This window comes from Colletotrichum phormii, assembly GCF_030913505.1.
Source record: "Colletotrichum phormii strain CBS 102054 chromosome Unknown BDP81scaffold_2, whole genome shotgun sequence".
NCBI classification, from domain to species: Eukaryota; Fungi; Ascomycota; class Sordariomycetes; order Glomerellales; family Glomerellaceae; genus Colletotrichum; species Colletotrichum phormii.
The window spans coordinates 2,396,288-2,415,281 of record NW_026851444.1 but is presented as its reverse complement, the minus strand read 5'-3'; the positions used below and the strand labels follow the sequence as shown (position 1 = coordinate 2,415,281).

Below are 18,994 nucleotides of genomic sequence, written 5' to 3'. Positions count from 1 at the left end.
ATTCGATTCGGGGCCGAGGACCGTGTGGCTAGGACGGGCAAGTCTCGGGGGCTTTCTCTACGCAGTATCTGTATGCGATTGATTTTCCTTCTGGGGGTGAGTGATTGTGGTGGTGATGGTGGTGACAGGGGCGGACTTGTCGGGCACAGAGAATGGGTGGTTGGCCGCCCCCATGAATCCATAGTAAGGTAGTAGAACCATCGAACAAAGCCCGAGGTGGCGCTAGGATGGAGGGAAGAAAGTCGGGCGAACGGTCTGGAGTGAAGGAAGGTGAGTGTAAGATACGGTACGGAATACCTCAAGGTGAAGAAAGGTGAGGTGAAGGGGCGGGGCAGGGCAAGGGGAAGCGCAGCAAGGTGAGCACCTCACCTTCCCAAAGCATGTACGGATAGGTACGTATTCGTACGAATATCTCAGGCGCGGTCCCCTGGGAGCGCGACGATGGGGAGGAAGGAAAGCGATGGAGGGGGTCGGGCAAGGAGTGGGGGGGAAAGCGGGCTTGGATAGTTGACGCTAAAACGGTCCGTATTAGGTAAAGCTGGTCTAGGTAAGGCAACCACGATGTATCCGTAGGGTATCGTGCCTGCCTAGTAGCTAAGGCAGGCAAGGTCCGGCAGAGAAAAGGGCACGAAGTTACGAACAATTGAGCGTTGGTAGGCTGTAGCACGTGTTGACGGTGCCTAGGTAGGGATCAGGCGAGGCGGCCGACAAGAGATCAAACGGTGATAGGACGAGGCGCTCCGACGAAACGTTCCCCGTTCACGCCCACGTCCCACGCCCACGCCGCCCGCCGTCCGTCCACACGGCCGCAGCAGTGTTAGCACCGTGACCGTGACCGTGACCGTGACCGTGACCACGGCCAGGGTCGGAGGGAAAACAGATCCCGAGCACGACCGATGGGAGGTTGCGATTGGCCTTGGCGTATGTCGTTTGGGCCCTTGGAGCCGCTGCTGAGTGGGATGTATAGTGCTCAACGATGCAGTATCCAAGGGACTACCTTTAGTTACCGTGGCATAGAGTAATAGAAAGGTTGATGCTTTGACGTTTGCTCCTTTTTTTTCTTCTTTCTTTATTTAAACTTTAAGCAGAGCTGTACTCCGTAGTGATGGTGTAATTGGGACGGATGCCAAGACCAGTCAACCTCCCTCCCCCGGGTGGGCTGGGCTGGGCTGGGGGCTTGCTAAAGAACGGATGCGTAACCGGAGTAGTGCAGAAGACGGGACGGGAAAGGCGGGAGAATCGCAGCGAGGAATGACCCGGGTTCGCATCAGGTGGAAGGAGAAGCTTCCGTCCCTGGAAACTCGGGAGTCGCAGTGAAAGCTAAGCTAACTGGCCAAGTGGTAGCACAAGAGTGAGTTGACATGAGGTAATGTGAGCTGATTTGGGACCTCACGCGCAGGGAGCATCCAGGCCGGAAGATTACTGAAGAAGACGGAGAAATGAAGAACATGTCCCAGGGTAACGGGCAGGCAAAGGAACGGGAGCAAGGCAGTGCTGGTAAACCATAAAGAGGCAAGGCGGGGGTGGTTGAAGAAAGGCAATGCAGGACAGGCATGACCGTGGATGGGAATCTGTAGGGCAGGGCGTAGCGCATTTGCGGGCGAGGATGGCAGCAACATCCGTCTTCTTGTCCGATACATCAAACCAAACCGCATTGGATAACACCAAGTAATCAATTAATATAGCAAGAGCACTTGGGGAGATCACGAAGTGAATACCACACTTGATCATGGGGGATACTGCGTTACGTTAGTATGATAGACACTGCAGATTGGCAACCGGAAGGTGACCGGGCAGGCAGAGGAGAAGATGGCAAGGGGGAGCTGGAGCCGGCTTCTTCCCAGCTCCGTCCAGATGGGAAACTGGGGAGAGCCGGGTTTGAACGGAACATGTGGGCTCGAGTCGGACCTTCCCATGCCTGCCAAGTAGTGTACGAAGTACGGATAGGTAATGGACGTTTGGAAGCCTCAACTTTTCACGGAATAGAGGCAAGTATCAATGTGCGTCTCTGCGGTGTCCCTTACGAATTACCTCCTCCCTGGTCTGGATCACGACGATGAGATGAGCAGCATATTAGCGGGAGCGATCCGGTGACTGACCATGGCTGGGCAGGTAACATGTGTCGTATACTCCGTACTTCGTACCTATACCCAGGTCCCCCAGTTTGTTTGCTTTGCGAGAATGAGATGGCGGCATGGCTTCTCCTCTTTGACACACAGACAAATTGCAAAGATTAAGAAGGTATCCGTACTGCGGCCAGGGCATTTGGGATGGATACGGGAGATTCATCACCCCACTTGCACGACGGTGGGAAGGTGAGATGGTGGGCATTTACTTTTCTGGGAATCTCATGTTTGGTAATGAGAGATGAGCTACTTTGAAAGAGTGGTACCTTGTACCGGGGTCAGTTTGACGAATCGATGTTGGAGAAGCAGGCCGCATGTCGAAACGTGAGGCTAGACGACGGTATCACAAGGCAAATAGGAGGGCAGGCCAAAGAGGTGCTCGCATCACTGTCTGATAGACTTGAAAAGACGCAGAGAAAATAGCGCACTCTGGCTGTGTTTGAGACCGGGGTAAAGCGTAAATGTATCGAACAGCAGTAACAGCAATGGGCACGGTTCCAGATTACGAAAACGCACTGCACATCAGCAGCACTGAGCAGCTGTAAGTCCAGGAAGTCTGCAGTACAGGGTTCCGTAGATAGATTAATGGTGGACGTTGATGCCACTTCCCTGCACTCCATATCTGGGCATTTCAGAAAGAGGCTCTCCAATGAGAGTAATGGCGCAGTCCACTTTGTAGGCCATGCCATGCCAAGGAGGCCCAATCAAGACGGAATGCACTTGCATTTGCATCAGCAATGTCATTTCCCGCAAGTACATACAGATACAGGCTCTAGATTATACTGTGGTAGAGTGAGTATCCGTATGTACTTAGTCACTTACTCATCTACGATGTGATGCTGCGCTGCGGGGTGAAGTCAGTCAGTCAGTCAGTCGTTCAGCTTGAACAGACAGCCCAGGCCTGGCTACGGCATATTGCAAAACTGCTCAACGAATACTTGGCTGCATGAGTGTCTGCAGGCGCATTGTGCATTTCTGTCGTCTTTACGGAGTACACGGCTGAGAGAGCTGACTGGATAGGTATTGCAAGCACCTGGCTCAGAATTGAGCGTGTCTCGTGAAAACGCAAAGTCCATCAAACCCTCAACCCTCAACCCTCCTCTTTTCCCTTAGCGTGAGGTGAGGTACCTTACCTCATTGCCATGGATGATGGATGATGGAGCGCGGTGAGTGGGTCACTCCGGCTTTCGCCTGGCACCAGCAATCAGGTCTCAATGACCCCACTTTCGAGACAAGTACCCTCGAGCTGTGAAGTACTTCCAAGTCGGTTTGTACACCTCGAGAAAAGATACTTGGTCCCACTCGACCTCGCTAGAACCACACCTACCTCGTCAATGCAGCCCAATAAGGACTGACGTGAAGACTGGGCGGGCTGACAGAAACCGTCAGCCAAGACCCTGCCTTGCCTGATCCCTGTCAGCATGTGGTGATCGACCGTGCAGGGACTTTGGAACAGGGAAGATCCCTCTTCTTTCCCTTTTCGAAGCTCTCCCAGAAAACGGCAGGATACCCACAAGATGGGGTTTCCACTTTCCAATGTCTTTCCTTGGACCCCTGTCGGTTTGCCCGCTCGTGTGCCCCTCCCCCCTCCGCGTTCCCATCTGCAATCCCCCTCCTCCTCCTTCCCTCCCACTGGCCTAACCCCCCCGTTTTGCCCATGCGCGCCTGGCGATTGGACTGCGCCCAATGCGCCCAATGCGCCCGTTCATGCTCCCACCTGCCATACTCTACGAAGTAAGGTATCCTTCCCTTTCTCCTCAAAGTCTGTGATCCGTGATCCGTGATCCGTGATTCCGTACGATGAGACGGGGTAAGGGGGAATGGAAGGAAGCATGGAAGGAAGCATGGAAGAGGAGAAAGGCAGAGAAAAGAGAAAGAAGAGGGGGGGCAAAGAGAGAGGAAAACAGCGACGAATTGGCCCCCGACAGGCATACCATACATTGTCGTCAATGAGCATCATCTTGTTGACATTTCTGGCTTCGACTGGTTGTCTCTGGTAAGGCAACTTCTGCTGCCTTGTTTCGAATGGGTTAAAAAAAACACCCCGGCATCTCGAGCGTAGTTTTGCCCACTCGTACACTCACTCAATCTCGCCATCACAATGCCAGATACTACAGTCTCTGGACGAATCCCATCGCGTCCAATGTACACTTCGCCATACCCAAGTATTTCTACGTATATGCCGGAAGCTCAGCTCGAAGCTCCGCGTTGACTATCTATGCATGCGGACGTCACCTTTGTATTGCGTAGCTCATGGCGATCTTTTCGGCCCCTCTTTCACTCCTCTACTTTACTCTTCCTTTCGGCATCCCGAAGTCACACGTGTCTCCCAGCTTTCCAAACTATGCCCAAAATGGGTCGTTTCCGAGTATGCAGAGTGTTTGGATGACAACGGCTCGTTGACACGCCGAGCCAACGACCTACAAGGACAAGGAAGGTCACTTTGAATCAACCTAGCCAGTCGCCGTCGACCCTTCAATTTTCATCTTCAAACCCTGAGGTATCCAAACATTGACATGCAAAAATCACACCAGACCGTCACACATACGTAAACCATACCTAGACCAAAAGCATGGGAAACCATAAACTCACCTGGAATACTCCGTAGTCTATCCCTCATTGACTTGGGTCGTGACTCGGACCCTTTTCGTCCATGGTTGTGAAGCCCTCCTGTCCCAAGCGACGAACGAGTGAGCTCTCATTTCAGCCCACCCTTCCTGTCAGCAACCTGCATATCATGTGATTGCCACGGTCTGACACCTTTTGTCAAACACGCGCCAGCCTCAACTTTGACAAGCTTCCATGAAGACTTTCGAAGCTTCCAAAGAAGCCCTCCTTCTTCGTGTTGTCTTGCCACAAACTAAACCCATCTACCGTACAAAGTGGAATGAACCCTATTGTTGGACGACGGCCTGGCCGAGACTGGATAGTTCAGGCGAGACCGTCAACTTTGCTGTTCTCTGAGAAGTAAGAGAAATGAGATTGAGAGCCACATTCCGGTTCTGATAGGTCGTGTCGAACGAGGCGAGGATGGGCCGGTAGCACAGTGAGAACCAATGACATGGGCTCAAAGCATTCATCCATTGAACGTGAATTCAAGGTGGACTGTGGGAGGAGGTTTGGACGTTGCACGTTGCAGAATCCCTCCGAGCCCCGCCGCTGCTTGTTTAGACGGGTTCGCCAGTCTCGTTGCTTTTGTTATGATTGCCAAGTATCCATAACGCCAAACCGAATACTATCCAGTTCCTGGATTACATCGGGTGGGTACCAAATAGCTTGGTCCGTTTCGTCTCCATGCAACTACGAGGCTGGTCATCTAGATAGCATGTAACTTAGCGCAGTGCACATGTTCCATGTATGAATCTTTATGGATAGCGTTGTAGGCTTTACACTACTAACAATTGTAGGTTTATCTTCTATGGATATCCCGTTCATGGCTACGATTGAAGAAGTGAAAGCCGGGAACAGGCATGTTGGCCCGGGTCGGCATCGGAGCGGTCAAGGGAAGGGGAGAAGTCGAGAAGGTGTGGGCGGATGGAACTCGAGGAAAGGTATCCGTGTGGATGACGGAAGGCGGGATTTGCAGAGGGCCAGCAAGGTGCCGGGCCTTTTCTGCCTCACCGTACGGAGGGCATATCCGTACGGATACATTGGGTGGTGCGGATAGCTTATCTTTGTTTGTTTTTTGTCTATCCCCTGAGCTTGTATTTTTTTTTTCTTTCGTTTTGAACTACCGCCGGAGGAACCAGTGATGTGCTCCCAGGAATCGATCAAAGAGCGACGACCAGGTTATCAAAGATATGTTCGGGTTGGCTGGGGCTCTTCGGGGCAATCGTACTGGAATCGGGAAGCAGCGCCGGGAACTGGCTGGAACCCCCCACTCCCTCGAGGCTCGGTCTCTGCGGTCCCCCTCGGTCTCTGGGTGGGTGCGAGCGGGAAAGTGTCAAAGCACCCTGCCTGCCACTGCCAGTGCTTTCCGCCCGTCATCGGGGGCACGGGGGGTCGGACTTGAGGTCCGTGGTTTTCCCTTACCTAAGGCACCGAGGGCACGGTCCTGCCTTCCCTGGGGGTTGAGGACTTGAGGTTGGACGTTGGTATGTGCCTTGGAACTCAGGTGTCTAGGGAGAGAAGCCCGGGAAGGAGGAATGAAAGGCAGAACACGATACGTACCTTAGCTTCCAGTAAGGAACCCTACGGTCTTACCCCCTCATCCTCCCGATACACTCCCATTCCGGTCTGCCATGGCAGCACCAACACCAACACCAACACCGGACGGGAGGGATCGCCTCACCTCTTGGAAAATTCCATCTTCGGCGCTAGAACAAATCTCCTGCATCGCTCCTGCACCGGTCCTGCATCGCCTAAACAAGCCGCCGTCACGCTACAGCTTCCTTACTTTCTCCTAAGTTCCTAACCTAAGGTACCTAGCGTAGGTACTTTGGTCAAAGTATTTCTGCGCCACAAATCATCGACACTCCGGAGTGCGGATACTTACACTACCGACTTCGTACACAGAAACACCTAGGTATCTCCTCCGTTCGGCATCATGATTGGCATCTTTCAGCTGCATCGTAGGTTCGAGAAATGTTGGTTCCAGACCATCTTGATACACTATCCGTACGCCGTCTTCTATTTCGCTCTTTGCCGTCGATATGCATAGAGTTGAGTGCAAGGGCGAGGGTGAGCAGCAATTCTCCGCCTTTCCGCTTCACTTCACTCGATTCCCTCGATCCCAAGAAAGGACCACCATAACACCACACGGAGGACATATCCGTGCTTCACACAGCCGAACACACAATACTAGGATCGAGCAGACGGATAAGGCGCATCAAGGGACAGCCTACAGTCCGTGCTCGCTCTCCTCTTCCTCGTCCACTCCGTCAGCCTTGAACCGCCCTCTTCCAGCATCCAGCAAGCATCTTTTGTAACCCCCGCCCCAATCCTCTCCGATCTAGCCCGGCTTAACTTCGCACTTGGCCGACGATGAACCAGGGGCAAGGCGTCTCGAGATGCTATACACAGCAGCTTAGCGTCGAAAAAAAAGCCCTCTGCAGAGTACTTTGCCTTACAAGGCCGCTATCCTCGTTCAAGGGGGATGGAAATCCGTCACAGACGCCTGCGAGCGCGCACGAAACCCTGCCGTCTGCTCGAGGGCCCCGGTAAACTCAATGCCAATTCCAAAAACCTCGACAAGGCCGTTTTACACCATAAGCGGAAAGATGGTGCTTGGCACGGTAAGGTACGGGTAAGGATAGTTAACCGGTCGGTAGGTTAGGTTTTACGACTAGGTCGAGTGGGCAGACAATGAGCCAGACCCAGACCGACCCGAACCAGGCCAGAGAGACCTTCAACCCAAGCCCCCAGGGCCCCAAAGCTGAGTGGTGTGTGTGGAACACTGATCCTCGACCACTGGCAGTTGCTCGGCACTTTCCGGTCCAGGATTCGGCTCCCTGCTTTTCGGGGCAGTGAAATCCGGCGATTTTACATCATCGCCAAAACGTCGGATGCTGAAAGACTCCGGTGGTGCTTCAACCCCCGTCCAAGACTCTCGAAACCCTAGTCCTGGACCTGGCAACACTCGAGAGCGGGCACAGTCGCTGGCTAGTGGAAACCCCTCATGACCCAGCTCCCAGCTCCCAGTTCCCAGCTCTGGCTCAAACCAGCACCAGCTCCAGCTCAAACCCCAGCCCCGGCCGGCGGGGTAGCAAGAACGCTGCACTGGGACTCGATTGGATTGGATGAATTCCTCGCTGGTTTAACCTCGCGTCACCTCCCCACCTAACGACCCTCAACCCAGACATCGTGCACCAGAGTGAAGAGCACAGCACACCAAAAGGCACAGGCGTAAGGCGCAGACACGATAGCATCAACTCTGATGCCCTCGCTATCTAATGCGGCTGCCCATGGCCCTGATGAACGCTCGGGCGCTCATCTCTCCCCAGGTTCATAGCTGGAAAGCGCTACGCCTCAAAGGGTCAAAATCTTGACCAAAAAAGATAACTGTTGCTACAGTACCTTACATCGAAGCTCAGGTAAGGCAGGTGTTTCCGCGAGAATTCACCTCGAGTCGGGAAGTTGCAGGTTCTAAAGCAGGGGGGAATTCAAAGTCCACCAGAGCTTCTGTCCAAAGTGGAAAAGCTCACCTGGAGATGTGCGGCCGCCTTCCCTTCTTCACCCACCTCATACAATCTGCCTTGCGAATTTCCAAGCCTACCTACCTTACAAATACGGATACCTTGCTTCGGTACCCGTTCTGGCCTACACTATCCGTACACTACGAATACGGATACAGATACAGAAAGTCCATAATTCACCCTGCCGCATCGACCATTGCCAAAAGGGTTCATTGCAAGGCCCATGACAACCTTGGGCCATTATTGATGGGTCAGCTCAACCTTTCCCCCGGTTTTCAGCGTCGCATTTTCATCCATATCCTGTTGCGGGACGGAGTGGGCGACGCACCAACCCTCCGGCAATATCCTCGCATCCTCTTCCCCGTCACCTTCAGGGGCCCTGGAACGGGGTGAGGAGAAAAATAACCCAAGTCGACCAGCTGTCAAATGAAAGACCAAACAAGACGGCCAAATGAAACCTAGTCCTGCTTGTACACAGCACGCTGGCAAGCGGGCGAATGGTCCGCCCGCATCCAGCACCGCCCACTCGTCCCGAGCCCATGGGGCGTCCTGATGCCGTTGAACTCTGATGCATCGGTGCATCCCCGGTTCGAACATGGCCAGCCTAGTACTGTCGGACCTGGCCCGGCCGGGTCTTCACTGCCCTTGACGGAGTGCCGTTGCACGCGTCAATACTGCCTACTACGGATACGTAGGGTACGGATGCCCACGCACGCACTGCCCTTCATCCAAAGTTGCTTGGCGCCAAAGTATTTACCCAGAACTTGGTTGCTGGCTATTGCTGAGAGCAGTCTCACTTGTGGTTTGTCGTCGACAATGTCAGACACCACACACAGGACCAGCACAAGTTGAGGTAACCCTGCAGAGCGGGCGAAACCCGCAAGCCAAGCCTCGATTCAGGACGATGTCCCCTGGCTGGGACTGGGTACGTATCCCATCTCTCCCAGCCCATCCCCTGCCACTCAGTCAAAGTGACTCCGCGACTCCTCTGATCGCTGATAGTTCACTGCCTTTTAATCTATCGTTAGCGCGGTCGTCTACATCACTTACGTATTCTCAGGAGTTTGCCTTGGAAGGCGCCAAACTCTAAAGCACTTCCTGTCGTCAGGTTTTCGATCGTCTGATGCATCTCGACTCTTGCGGAGACAGCAACTTGCATACGCGATAGAGAGAGGGCCCGAGGGGGCAGATGTATTACACGTCGACCCATAATACCATGTCGGCTTGCGCGAAGCGAAGGCTACTGGAGCGTTCGTGGCATGCGCCTAGCCCGTTGACGAGGCCCAGTCGAGTTGAGATGTAAGACTTCTCTGACACCAGATCTCGACTTTACGGGTGACGCTATTCTGCATGTGTCAACGCCCGCTGCGAGACAAGATCGGCCAAGACGGCGACGGCAACACGATCGTTCCAAGGCAGAACAAGCTGTGGAGGTAGACTGCAGCCTATAGACATCGCCAATATCTCACTTGATCAATTGTCTTGCTTCTCGGAGTCCGGACCTCTGCATAGCGGACACTACGAGACCCAGAACCAAGACTCGAGACCTCCAAAGAACTGGTACTTGGGTCTGGCTCCTCTCTCTATGGGCCCGCCACGTTCGCTACCTACCATCGCCCCTCCTCTGGTGTGCCTATGTTGATTACTCCGTCCCTTCGCCGGCAGCCCGCGAACACCTCATGCATCTTGGCTCTGGCGGCTGGCCCTCAGCGCACGCGCGTCCGTCGTACGCATTGCTGTCTACTCCGTAGACAAAGATGGTGGCAGTGGTTGTGGCTCATACACAGGAGCCTCTCGGAAGATAGGTAAGACGCAAAGCGATTGTTGACAGGGCTCAGACCGAAGCGAGTCTAGGAAGGGCGGTCAATTTGTCGCCCGTACCACCTTGCATTAATTGATTATCCAAGGCTCCGCATCGTGTCAACCATCTCCTTGGACAACCCACATAATACATTGTACAAGTTGCAACATATTCAACAAAATGGAGCACTGGAGCACGCCCAGAGATACGGAGGGGCCCGGATGCGGCACACGAAAGAGAGAGAGAGAGAGCGAGGCTTAACTCGTCCAAGACTCCAAGTGGAGGTGACATCTTGCAGGCGAACCCACTCCACGTCACAGCATATCCATGCCATTCCTCCCCTCAACACCCGAGCCCAAAACACACTCATTTTCATCTTGTTGCACCCCCACCGGGAATGGGGAAAGGAAGACATGTCGAGAGGGGCAAGGGAGGAGATGGGGCGTCAGTGGGATGGTCCATATCCAGATCGGCGTCTACGAGGCACGACACGGCTGGCGCAATATCGCTGCTTTCCAGGTCTTTGGTATTGAACACGGCCTGCTGCCGTCCTTGGATCATCAAATGGTCCCATGTTGCTCTCAAATTAGAATAAGAATGCTGCTAGTGTAGCAGACACCCGCCGACCAGGCCGATACCCTTCCCCCCCGTCCGTCCCCATCGCACCTTTCAGATCAACAGCATGTGCGTTTGGTTGGCCGTTATGATGGTTTTGCCAGGTCGGGGGGATTCCTGTCGCTTCCCTCTCCCATCGGCTAATTTATCACATCGCTTAAGATAGCAGCATGCGCTTAGAAGATCCCTTCCTCGACGAGACAGTTGAGCTGTGAGGCTCTGGGCTTCTGTCATTTTTGATACATGCCACGAACAGCGATCAGGGACCAGGGCCGGCTGTTCACTTCGGGAAACCGGTGGAACTAAGTAATCATGTATTGATTGCTGCTGTGGATGATGGCTGCAATGATTGACCGACCGTCAGGTCGACCGTTTTCTGTTGTTCATTTTTTGTCTCTTTACAGTTCATTGGGGGTCTCTGCTCATCACCTTTTTCAAGTTGTTGCGTGGGACTGGAACGACGACACAGTTGCTTTGTAACCCCGGTAGACGCCATTGTTAACCATACCGGATGAAGAGAGGGAGAGAGGGTCCAAGCAACATTGACGATACTGTGACCTTCTCTTCCCAGGTTTTTCGATGCGGCCACTCAGGCTTGGCCTTGCTCGTTTCCGCTCGGATCGAGAAAATTGAGCAGAGAGTTCACCGGTGTAGGAGTGTGAGTGGATACGACCACTTCGTCTACTCTGTGACCTGTAGTACTGTACTACTTGTATGGATCTTTTTCTGCTCAGATCAAGGAGACGAAGAGAGATTGGCCTCCTTGCAACAGAGAGATTGAAGGCAGAAATATGAGGTGGAAAGCGTTCCAAGCGATAGATTGAATTTACATTAACAACAATCACCCGAACCACCACTACACTACAGCTGGGCGTTGGCAGAGGAGAGGAGTCGACGGGCAGAGCGGGCACTCGCGCGGTTTGTGCGTCTATCCCTGCGGCAAGGGCGCCTCCCCTTGTCTGAGAGGGCCCCATGTTCACCCGTCGTCCCTGTTCTGGGTCCCCCCATCCCCCTCTCTTATTGGAACTCGTTGGTACCACCAACCCATTAAATCACTACGAAGTAATAATGTGGGCTCTCTTTTTTTCCCTCTTGTCTGATGGGCGCGGCGATCCGGACATAGACTTTTCTTTACCTTGTCGTCCAGTCTTGATCTCCTTCTTGTCTCCGGCCAAAAAGCCGACCTGGCCACCTGGTTAACTTTCTGGTGATGCGGTCCCCTAGCTAAGCCTTGTCAATCAGTTCAATGGGGACGAAAGGTAACATGGGCCCTTGTGGTGTCAGCAGCCAGGGCGAGACACTCAGACAACACAGCACAGCAGCGCCGGCCCGGCTCGGCTGAGTATGGTCAGAGGAGACGGAACGCGTCCTATCGGACAGCCCAGCATCAAGCCTAGCCAACCTAATGACCAAAACGAGAGAGAGACATACAGACAGAGGCAGAGGCAGAGAAAGTGTAAAACGGTTAAGTCGGCTTTCCGTGATTGGACCAATGCCTCTCGTCTGAGGAGAGAGAGAGAAAGAGAGAGAGAGAGAGAAAAAAGAAAGGCACTTTCTGTCGACATGTCTTGAAAGCTATTGTATTGTACACTGCATGGCGAGCAGCAACTTTCAAAGTCTTGGACATTGCAGATTGGAGACGGGGCAAGGTTGTTCTATTTTTCGTACCCCTTCAACCCTCTCTCTCTCTCTCTCTCTCTCTCTCTCTCTCTCTCTCTCTCTCTCTCTCTCTCTCTCTCTCTCTCTCTCTCTAAACGGGAGACTTCTAACCCCCTTTCGGTTGGATCAAGTCTCATCACTTGTATGAAGGGGAGAGGAGCTGCAGGACGGAGTATCCGTAGTATGTCATGCCCATGATGCGTACTAGGTAATGGGGTGTGGTGTGGTGGGTGTGTTTGTCTGAGGTAGGAATCCCATCTCTATCCGTACGTACTCTCTTTCGTCCAGCAGCAGCAGCAGCAAAAACAAATCCCGTAGGCGAGAAGGAGGAGGAGCAGGGGTATCCAACATAGAGTTTTCGACTGTTGCCGTTCTTTCCAAGATTTGGTCTTGGTATACTTGGTGTTATTATTCTTGTGTCGGTTCCTCGGATTAGAACCGGAGTTGAGAGACCCCCATCCTCTCTCTCTCTCTCTCTCTCTCTCTCTCTCTCTCTCTCTCTCTCTCTCTCTCTCTCTCGGAGTCTCTTTCCTCTTTCTCCATTGCGGCATCTTATTGCGGCATTGTGATAGCCGGGGGGTGGGTGCTATAGTCCTATAGTGTTGCTGCGTGTGACGGGACTGACGACTCGAGGGAGAGTTGATGATCGGCTGTCCCTATGTTGTCACCATCCGCCTTTCTAGACGATAGAGTTCCATCCCAAACTACTCAAAGTCAACTAGCTACCCCATTTTCTGTCGAATCTCTTTTCCCATCCTCCCCCTGTCCACGTCTCTCTCCCGCGCCCGCGCGCCTCGACTGAACTCATAAAATCATCGTGTGGACATAACGTTGCAACCAAGTTCTTGGGGTAAAAGATCACGAGTCAATAGGAAACTTTCACTCTCCAATGTGTACGTGTGTTTGTGTATGTGTAAAATCTGTTCATCAAATTTTGTAGTTTGTTTCTCGCGTGGTCTGGATGGGATTTCTCCTCTCCAGCCCGCATAACTATGGTTAAACATCAAAAAATCCATAATCACATTCTTTTAATCCCCATCCCAGAATGTGTGTATCATCCCCCGTTTCCCCAAGAAAGTCTAAAACCGCCCAATGGTTTGGTACCCAAAATGATGAAAAACAAAAGGCGAAAAAATAGTAAGAAAACCTCCAAATTCCTGTAAAGCGCCTTTCCTTTCTCCAAGTCTCCCCAGCAGTTTGAACAATAACAAAAAAAGCAGTGGTAATTTGGAAGTGGTCGCAGAATTCCTCCAACCTGTTTCTGATGCACCGGTATCGCGGGTAAAAAGAAGAGAAGAAAAAAGGTCGTAAGTGAAAAGGATAGAAGCAATCCCAGCAGCCCACCGTGCTCTCCTGGCCCGCATTCGAAATGCCATAACGAAGCCAACCCGTTTTTGTTTTATCTACTACAACAGACCCCCAATCAGGCAAAGTGTGTGTGTGTGTGTGTGTGTGTGCGTGTGTTTGATGTGTTTCCCCCTTGAGAGGTCCCATCCCAGTCCAGCTAGAATGAAACTACATTCTCATAAGGAGGAAGGAGGACGTGAAAGAAAATTGGAGACTAATAGCTCCAAGTTCTGAAGTATGGACAAGTAAATTGGTGAAGAATTTGGCTCCAAGTGTCGTATCCGTCTCAGGAACCTTCGACTGCAACACAGCCACGAAGCTCGGGGTAACGGCGAACAAAGTTCTCATTGAGGCGCCAGTTTTCGAGGCGCATTGCGTGGGCAGTAAACGTGTCGCTGAGCCACATCTCTCCAGATTGCGGGTCAACCACCAAGGCGTCAATTGGACGTGCCGCCCAACTGATCAGTCTCAAGCTAGACGAGTAGACGCCTTGGAATTCTTCGTTGGCATACAGCTCCTGCCGTTCGATGATGGCAGTGCGCAGAGGTGCCCAAAGAATGAGATCGACCCACTGAGGATGCGGGATTCTTGTCTGGCACGGCTTCGGCGTGAGTTCAGGCACAATGGCTTGATATGCCTCAAGCGTTGGGTGTACCAGCCAAGCGATGGCTCGTTGAGTGATGGCGAAGACTGCCAGGCGTTCAATGACGTTGGTGACACCTGCCTTGTTGACGAGAGCGGTGATAAGCTCAGCCATGGGATGCTTGGCGCCAGGACCCGTGACTGTTGTGGAAGCGGCTCGATCAAGGTCGGCTAGCTGGCATCGTGGAGGTTCTGTCGAAGGCGAGGCCGGATGATACTCGAGGAAATTCTTCACATTGACCCTACTAGGTCGGAGGATGTTATCGAGAGACTCAAGTTGCGACAGTCGGCGGCAGTCCTGAATGAAGCCGACTATCAACTGGTCGACTCGACAAGTTGGCGGGACGATGAGGGTCGGAATCTCCCAAAGGGTGGTGCCAGGCTGGCGGATCAATGAGCTGACGGTTGTTGGTAATACACCGGAGTTGGATACGAATTCCACGACTGCTGGTGATGAAGATACGGCTGATGATGGTGGGAGATGGGAACCTGCGACTGATGACCCATTGAGTGGTGGTTGTGAGGGTATCCAGCGTCTAGAAGCTGAGTGGTTAGCGCCTCAGAATTGCGTTGCAACCCAACCACCGCACATAGGGAAGACAACCTACCAGAGTCGACATCGTCGTAATCGCTCATCTTTGCCGGAATGCTTCGGGCATCCATCATCGGCGCGGGGACGCTCGTTGGGATGTAGCCTGCGCCGTACTCGTCTGTGTTGGCGGACGATGACGGGCTTGAAACGGTCGAAGGAACGGAAACGGGAATGCCTGGGCCCCATGACTCTGACGCATCCGGCATGGGCACGTAGGAGGGACCAAGTTCTTGCATCACGTTGTAGTCACCGTTTGAAGGAAATGGCGAGGAGCGAGGACTGGGGACTGCGCCGCTGATAGAGCTCAGGTTGTCGTCGTATACTGGAGCCGAGTCAGCACGAGTCAGAGGCAACCACGCAGAAGACGAGGCAATGGAAGCAGCCGTACCTGAATTTGGGTAAGACTGCCCGTTGGGAACGCCCATGCTCTCTCTGAGCTTGAACAGTTCCTCTTCAAGCGCCTTGTTCTTGCGCAAAAGCTCCTGGACGGTGTGGCTCTGATCGCGGCCGCGCTCGCTCTTGAGCTCCTCAAGCTCTCGCTCGAGACGCTCAATGTGCTCCTTCGTTCTAGCTCTGATGGCGCGCTGAGCTTCTCTGTCATTGGCACGCTTACGCGCAAGCTGGGAGGGCGTCAAGGTTGAGACGCTTCTGGTGCCTGTTGAGGGGAGGCGTTCAAGTCAATATATTATTCGTACATGAGAACGTAGAAGGGGATGATGGTGGTAGAGTGGGAGCTAAGGAGGGAGGTGGGGGGTGATCGAGGCGAAGACGGCAGATGGGTAGAACCGCATAACCGCCGCCATCGTCGTCGACATTTCATGAGTGGTGCTGGTGATGTGTACCCTTGCGCTTGGTAGGCTTCGTAGGCTCTGCGGAAGCTGATCGTGTCATGTTGTCGGCGGCGTACTTGTCGGCGTGGTGTGCAACAACGGTAATGGTGACAGGTCTGGATCGAGTGTTGGCAACGGCAGTATGGGCCATGCTCTAAGGTAGAAGACTGAATGGAGGAAGAGAGAGACGGGTCGGTCGACGAGTTGTAGTTGTTGTTGTTCGAGTTGTCAAGGCAGGGATCAAATCAAGAGGATCGAGAGAGCGCGCATCTTGGAGTTATAAGATCTATTGACGACAAGAGCAGACACAAGAACAGGCCCTTCGAATGCCGGCGGCAAAGTAGTTTCAGGGCAGCTAGGAGCGACGAGTACCTCAGTACGAAGATACGTATCTTTCCAGCATGGGTCTAGGGGGTAGAGAAGGAGACAGGGCCAGTGACTTTTGGTAAAGGTTGAGGACAAGCAGGAGTGTGTGAGTTGATCGTGGGTGGGTGGAGGAGGCAGGGTACGTACTGTACCGTACTCCGTACCGCTACCTCGCAGCTCGAGGAAGGGCACTAGAAACTAGCAGTACATAAGGTAGGAAAGTCAAGAGCAGGGTTCGAGGGGATGCATGCATCCGGGCTAAAGCAGCCCAGTCTCGAGGGTAAGGACGTGGGACCGTACCGTAGGTAGGGGTGTAGGGTAAGAATGGAAAGGATGGCAGCAGAGAGATCACGCCGCGCAGAAAGTATTCAAGGAGCCGTAGGTACAACGGGCCCCGAGTGCTTCTAGGACAGAGAAGGGTCAAGAGTATCGGTGAAGAGACGTAACTTGGCACATGACAGTCGATGTTGGGCACAGACATGGCGCAAATTACTAACTCACTTGAGAACAACTTACAGATCTTTCAAGGATGGGCTGGGGATGGAGGGGAGCGGCAGGGGTCTGATCAGAAGAGAGGGACAAGACAGCGGCAGGGAACATGGGAGAAGACGAAGAAGAGGACGAAAAGAAGCGGACGAGGCAAGGCAGCGAGCAAGACGGGACCGGGGATGTGGGAGGGTACACAGATTCCCTCGACCACAGCAATGTAGACGTGTACCTTTTGGCGGCCAGTTACCCATCGGCCTCGACGGGGCCGGTGGGCGTGAAGAAGGAGGGGTGTGGAGGCTAGAGGGGGTGGATGAGGGCCGAGTGGGGGGGGGGGTTATGAAACCAGGGGGGGGCGTGGGGGACGTCCTTGTGTGAGGTGAATCTAGGAGAACAACAGAAGAGAGAGATGCCTCTTTACATTAGGTAATGTGATGAATGGGCCACCACATTCGCATGCCCGGTTTACGGTGCTTTTTGCTGTGTGTGCCTCATAGATAGTCGGAAACTACGTGTTTTGAACGCCGAGGCAACAAGCTTCTTCGAGTTATTTCGAGGTGTAATTAAGTCACCGCGGAAATCGAGCGAGGAATTGCTGCGAGCCAGATTCCGCCGCTTTGCTAGTATCCAAGCTGTGGGCAGTATTCTTCCCCCAAACCAAAAGAACTTCGTTCGGCTAGGTCTTGGGTTTGTCTTTCCTCTGGTCCTCGTTGCATCGTCTGGAGAGCGAGAAGATGGAGCAGGGTGACGGGAAGGAAGTGCTCTCTCTCACCTTACGGATACTATATCTGCAGGGGGAGATCCTCAAGCAGTAGCAGTCGATGTGGGTGGGTAACCTCCTGCCCCGTGATTGTGGCCTTGTGCTGGCTCGAGTCCGACTTTCGATCTCAGCGAACGGGTTCCCGGTGGGGTTGCTTATCCGTACCGCAGGTAGGGAAAGGTAAACGGGGCCAAGGTAAGGCAAGCATAGAGTTGGGAAAAGGTTAGCTGCTGGGCTGGATGAGGTGACGAAAGGGCAGGCCGGCAAGGCAAGGCAAAGCCAAGGTTACGGGAAAGGAAAAGGTACCCAGGTGCCTTGTCGGATTCGTTGAAGATGACAACCAAATCAAACTCCGACTCCTCCTCCCGCACTTGACCTTGTATGGTCTTGCGGCTTGCCCTGCCATGCCCATAAACGCTGCTATACCCTCCCATGGGATGGACCATGGGCCCTGTCCTGTCCGCCTTATCCATAAATGCGTACGGAGTATGAAGTGGGCACGTTGAAGAAGACGAGATAATCCCGTCTGGGATTACATATTGCGTTGACCTGACGGCTCGGAACGGGGGGGGCTTGCAAGGCGGGTGACGAGGCCTGTTGAATACCAGCATCTACGACGACGAAGAACTTTGAAGAGCAACAGTCCCGTCCGGCTGATGCTCGGAATAGCCACACTCATGGCATGTCCATGGCCTGTGTGTCGGCCGGCCCATGGAGCGCCCAGACCAAGAAAGGTGAGGTAATCTCCAATGCCCATCTCGTTCAAATCCGTATTGTGTATTTTGTAGAACGAGGGGCGGAAAAAGACATGTCCAGATCCTGGAGGGCTGGATTTGGGGTGGTGCGTGTTTGGTTTGACCTGGGTTGACCTCAATCCCAACCCCGACCACCACCATCCGCGCGCAATGTCGTCCCATTCGACGAAAGGCTTAGGTTGAAGGAGAAGCCAGGCGATTGCCAGGCCAGGCTGAGCCAGTAGGGCCAGACCCATACGCCTCAACTCTGCTCGAGGCTCAGCACTGCTGCACCGCTGCATTTGCTAACGCATGCCCAGCAGCCCAGGAAACCTTCGGCCAGCCTCCGATGACCGGGGGGGTTGCGATACAATGACGAAATGATGTCTTCTTTCCCTCTCTTGCCGCGCCGCCAGGTCTTGTCATCTTTTTGGAGTAGGTATGGGTTATCAACCTACAGATAGAAAGCAGTTAAAGGCGAATCCGATCCGTACGGGTAAAGAGTACAGTACTTCTGTATCTGTACTTCGGACCCGGAAATCACCATTAGGCAGCAGAGCGCAGACGTGCGGCCGTGGGCGGGAAGTGCGCGCTCAGGGATGGTTTAGCAAAACACAATCGCATACACTGCCCATTTGTGATGTGAGGGTGTGAGTGGTCGATGAAGTACGAAGGAAGTGTGTGTATCCCAAGAGGGAATGAGAATGGACTCGGTCTCTGGGTGTCGAATTGATTGTGGGCACACACACGCCATTGGTACACACACGAACATTCGTATACCTACTCCTACACTCACACTCACTCATAACAGATACAGAAACACGCGGGCGCGCAATAGATGAGGAGAGGCATGTCGAGTTCCATTATGAGTTAACCGGGAAGTGAGTGAGGATCGAAGGTGA

The 18,994-nt window shown here is 53.4% G+C and overlaps 5 protein-coding genes across 5 annotated transcripts; all 5 read right to left on the bottom strand.

Moving 5' to 3' along the window:
* Positions 1–10,193: 10,193 nt before the first annotated feature.
* On the bottom strand, positions 10,194–10,479 carry BDP81DRAFT_416492 (uncharacterized protein; the record flags this gene model as incomplete). Its single annotated transcript, XM_060589539.1, has 1 exon — positions 10,194–10,479. One exon carries the CDS (start codon positions 10,474–10,476, stop codon positions 10,234–10,236), a length of 243 nt encoding a protein of 80 aa, XP_060450834.1. The 3' UTR covers positions 10,194–10,233.
* A 1,930-nt stretch (positions 10,480–12,409) lies between these two features.
* BDP81DRAFT_416489 (uncharacterized protein) lies at positions 12,410–13,217 on the bottom strand. Its single transcript, XM_060589538.1, has 2 exons — positions 12,855–13,217; positions 12,410–12,808 (listed from the first exon to the last, which is right to left on the bottom strand). The coding sequence occupies exons 1-2, from the start codon at positions 12,884–12,886 to the stop codon at positions 12,472–12,474; spliced, it is 369 nt and encodes a 122-aa protein (XP_060450833.1). The 5' UTR covers positions 12,887–13,217; the 3' UTR covers positions 12,410–12,471.
* A 20-nt stretch (positions 13,218–13,237) lies between these two features.
* On the bottom strand, positions 13,238–13,783 carry BDP81DRAFT_416488 (uncharacterized protein). Its single transcript, XM_060589537.1, has 2 exons — positions 13,606–13,783; positions 13,238–13,520 (listed from the first exon to the last, which is right to left on the bottom strand). Exons 1-2 carry the CDS (start codon positions 13,709–13,711, stop codon positions 13,390–13,392), a joined length of 237 nt encoding a protein of 78 aa, XP_060450832.1. The 5' UTR covers positions 13,712–13,783; the 3' UTR covers positions 13,238–13,389.
* A 185-nt stretch (positions 13,784–13,968) lies between these two features.
* BDP81DRAFT_308909 (BZIP transcription factor) lies at positions 13,969–14,960 on the bottom strand (the record flags this gene model as incomplete). Its single annotated transcript, XM_060583503.1, has 2 exons — positions 13,969–14,813; positions 14,933–14,960. The coding sequence occupies 2 exons, from the start codon at positions 14,958–14,960 to the stop codon at positions 13,969–13,971; spliced, it is 873 nt and encodes a 290-aa protein (XP_060450831.1).
* Positions 14,961–17,895: 2,935 nt separating this feature from the next.
* BDP81DRAFT_416485 (uncharacterized protein) lies at positions 17,896–18,587 on the bottom strand. Its single transcript, XM_060589536.1, has 2 exons — positions 18,416–18,587; positions 17,896–18,092 (listed from the first exon to the last, which is right to left on the bottom strand). Exons 1-2 carry the CDS (start codon positions 18,516–18,518, stop codon positions 18,034–18,036), a joined length of 162 nt encoding a protein of 53 aa, XP_060450830.1. The 5' UTR covers positions 18,519–18,587; the 3' UTR covers positions 17,896–18,033.
* Between the last annotated feature and the right edge of the window lie 407 nt (positions 18,588–18,994).